This window comes from Chiloscyllium plagiosum, chromosome 17 (genome assembly GCF_004010195.1).
Source record: "Chiloscyllium plagiosum isolate BGI_BamShark_2017 chromosome 17, ASM401019v2, whole genome shotgun sequence".
Lineage (NCBI taxonomy): Eukaryota > Metazoa > Chordata > Chondrichthyes > Orectolobiformes > Hemiscylliidae > Chiloscyllium > Chiloscyllium plagiosum.
This window is the reverse complement of record NC_057726.1, coordinates 55495519-55499113: the sequence shown is the minus strand read 5'-3', so window position 1 is coordinate 55499113 and position 3595 is coordinate 55495519. Positions and strand designations below refer to the sequence as shown.

Sequence of the window (3595 nt, the reverse complement as noted above, 5' to 3'; positions counted from 1 at the left end):
GGTGTGGCAGTGTGTGTGGGCATGTGTGGGTGGGTGGGTTGGAAGGGTGTGGCAGTGTGAGTGGGCGTGTGTGGGTGGGTGGGTTGGAAGGGTGTGGCAGTGTGTGTGGGCATGTGTGGGTGGGTGGGTTGGAAGGGTGTGGCAGTGTGAGTGGGCGTGTGTGGGTGAGTGGGTTGGAAGGGTGTGGCAGTGTGTGTGATCCAACTTTCCTGTCTCTAGAGTTTTTCCTTCCAGTGGTGCCCTTCCAGAATCTTCTAGCTGTATCCTGTCTATTCATTTACACTCAGTAATGTACTGCTCCATTGTCCCAGTGCAATACACAGCAGCTTTCTCCTTGGCCTCCGCATTGAGGTCAGTCTCAGGAGTTCAGGGCTGGGTTGCTATTCTGCAGGTCATTCTGCTCATGCAGGGTTCGTGAAGGAACACCTCCCGCTATGGTCTCCTTTCCCCTTTCCCCCCAGCCCCCACCTCTAAATCATGTGATGTAAATAGTTGTTGTATTTTTACACATTATTAGCCAATAAAAGTAAGTTTAGTGACAAACATTAGAGCATTTTCATTTGTTATGAAGATGTTTGTAGCTGTGTCTGTACACTTGATTTGTTTGCAGTGCCTTGTGTACAGTAATCTGAGATTAAATTGACTGGTACAATTTTCAGCATGATCCTGTAGGTGGTGCCGTTTGGATGAGAAACTGGAACTGATGGTTCACTTTAAATTTCTCTGTGATTCACTGTTAATTGAGGATTTTTTCCTTTACATATACTTCTTATTCTTATATACCCTATCAACCCCTGTAGCTGGTGGCTACAGTCCCAGAAATGTAAAACTCCAGTGTATTAACAGTCACAAGAATTGTTTGACCAGTTTTCTGTTTCCTAATGTTCCTTCTATCCGAGCAGTTCACTGGCCTTTCACCTCACTGTTGGTTCCATGGAGACAAGTAAGTGTTTGGGAGAGAGAGCCACAGGGAAGACTGTTAATTATTTCATTAATATCACATGTTATCACTATATTTGTACATCAAATATAGTCGACAAACATCCACCCGGTGATAATTTAGCACATGCAAACCTGACCCTTCTTATCACAAGCAATTTTCCAAGGAATCCCATCCACTTTATCACAAATCCATTAGAATTTTTACAGTGTGGAAACAGGCCATTCAGCCCAATAGGTCCACACTGATCTTCCGAAGAGCATCCCACCCAGACCCATCCCCCTACTCCTTATCCCAGCGTTTCCCATGGCTAACACACCTAACCTGGACAAAGTTAAAAATCACACAACACCAGCTTATCGTCCAACAGGTTTATTTGGAAGTACTGCCTTTCCCAAAGCGCTGCTCCTTCGTCAGGTGGCTGATAAGCCTGTTGGACTATAACCTGGTGTTGTATGATTTTTAACTTTGTCCACCCCAGTCCAACACTGGCACTTCCACATCCCTGAACACTATGAGACAATACACCCATCTTCAGACTGTGGGAGGAAACTGGAGCACCTGGCGGAAACCCACACGGACAGAGGGAGAATATGGCAACTCCACACAGACTGTTGTCCAAAGGTAGAATCGAACGCAGGTCCCCAGCACGGTGAGGCAACAGTGCTAACCACCGAGCCACTCCTTGTATCTCAGTGTGGTGTTTATTTGAACTTCTCCTTGTTTGCAGTTTTGGTTTCCACATCTGAGGAAGATGTTATTGCTGTTGAGGGAGTGCATTGAATGTTCACACAACTGATTCCTGGGATGGCAGAACTGACATATGAAGAGAGGTTGAATTCATTAGGATTATATTTGCAGGAGATAAGAATGAGAGGGAATCTCACAGAAGCCCATAAAATTCTAAAAGGGCTAGACAGGTTAGATTACAGGTGCCTCTTGAACCAGGGTTCACTGTCTAAGATACAGGCTAAACAATTTAAGGCTGAGATGAAAAGAAATTTCTTCATCCAGAAAGCAGTGAGCCTGTAGAATCCTATGCCACAGAAAGCAGTCAAGGACAAAGCATTGTATGATTTTAAGCAGAAGTTGGATGTAGCATTTGGGGCTAAAGGGATCAAAGGATGTGAAGGAAAAGCAGGAACAGACTATGGAGTTGAGTGATTAGTTATGATTGGATTGAAAGGTGGAATGGGCTCGAAGGGCCGAATAGCCTACTGCTGATGTATTTTCTGTGTTCCTATGTTTTTATTTGTTTCATTCTCTTTCCAATTTGTGTTTCTCTTTCTTCATTGCCTCTTTCGCTCCCGTATCTCTCGCACCCTCCCTTACCCTACCCACTTAACACTACCATTAGCTACTCTCAACCCCCACTGTCCCTCACACCTCCTCACACCTACTCAAACTTCACTCATCTCTTTAGAACCCTGCACCATCACTCTCAGCCCATTAACCCCATTCTCCTGCAAACCTCAGCCCCTCAATCCCACACCTTCCAAAAATGACAATCTGCCCTGTCCCTATCTGATATACATGGTGTCAATTTTATAAGCAGCACTCCCAAGCCATGTCATAACAGGGGAGTCATTGAGAAGTTTCTACATCTGATAATGAAAGTGACCAGTACTTGAATAGGCACTTCAAAAACAATTAGGGAAGTTAGTGGTTATATGTTAGGGACAGTCCATATCACAGTAGAGGAGGTGTTGGATGTATTAGAATGTATAAAGGTGGATTAATCTCCTGGTCCTGACCAGATATATCTAAGAACCCTACAAGAGGCTAGAGAAGAAATTTCTGGGCCCTGGCTGATATTTTTACATCATGGTTAGCCATGAGTGAGGTCCCAGAAAACTGGAGGGTAGCGAATGTTGTGCCCTTATTCAAGAAGGGCTGCAAAGAAAAACTTGGAAACTATAGACCAGTGAGCCTAACGCCTGTGGTAGGTAAGTTCCTTGAGAAGATTCTGAGAGATAAGATATACATGTATTTGGAAAGACAGAGTTTGATTAGGAGTAGTCAGCATGGCTTTGTGCGTGGGCGATCACACCTCACAAATTTGTTAGAGTTCTTTGAGGAGGTGACCAGGAAGGTTGATGAGTGCAATGCGGTAGATGTAGTCTATATGGATTTCATTAAGGCCTTTGATAAGGTTCTGCATGGTAGGCTGCTCTGGAAGGTAAGATTGTATGGAATTGAGGAGGAGCTGGCAAATTGGATACACAATTGGCTTGATGGTAGGAAGCAGAGGGTAATAGTGGAAGGATGCTTGTCGGACTGGAGGCCTGTGCCTTGTGAAGTGCCTCAGGGTTGGTGCTGGACCCATTGTTGTTTGTTATCTATATCAATGGTTTGGATGAGAATGTACAAGGCAAGATTAGTAAATTTGCAGATGACAGTAAAATAGGAGATATTATGGACAGAAATGACAGCCAGACTACGAAGACCCCTCAGAATCCTAGTAACACACAAACCCACCAACACTCTCAAACAAAAACTAACAAACTTAAAAGACCCAGTACAACCCATGGACAAAACCAACGTCATCTATAAAATTCCATGCAAGGACTGCCACAAACACTACGTAGGACAAACAGGAAGAAAGTTAGCCACCAGGATACATGAACACCAGCGAGCCACAAAAAGACACGACCC

At 44.3% G+C, this 3595-nt stretch overlaps 1 protein-coding gene across 12 annotated transcripts in view; it reads left to right on the top strand.

Moving 5' to 3' along the window:
• nlrc5 (NLR family, CARD domain containing 5) overlaps nt 1–3595 on the top strand; it is a 181119-nt gene that overhangs the window by 170306 nt on the left and 7218 nt on the right. Inside the window, exon 53 of one of the 12 annotated variants that reach the window (XR_006314162.1) lies at nt 2364–2449. The exons of 9 other annotated variants lie outside the window; for them this stretch is intronic. Coding sequence is in view for 1 of the 3 variants with exons in the window: in XM_043707151.1 (XP_043563086.1) it covers nt 2298–2445 (148 nt within the window). In the remaining 2 variants the exon portion in view is untranslated. Of the gene's footprint in view, nt 1–2297; nt 2693–3595 lie in introns of those variants that run through there. 2 more of the 12 variants (XR_006314161.1, XM_043707151.1) reach the window with 2 other exon arrangements.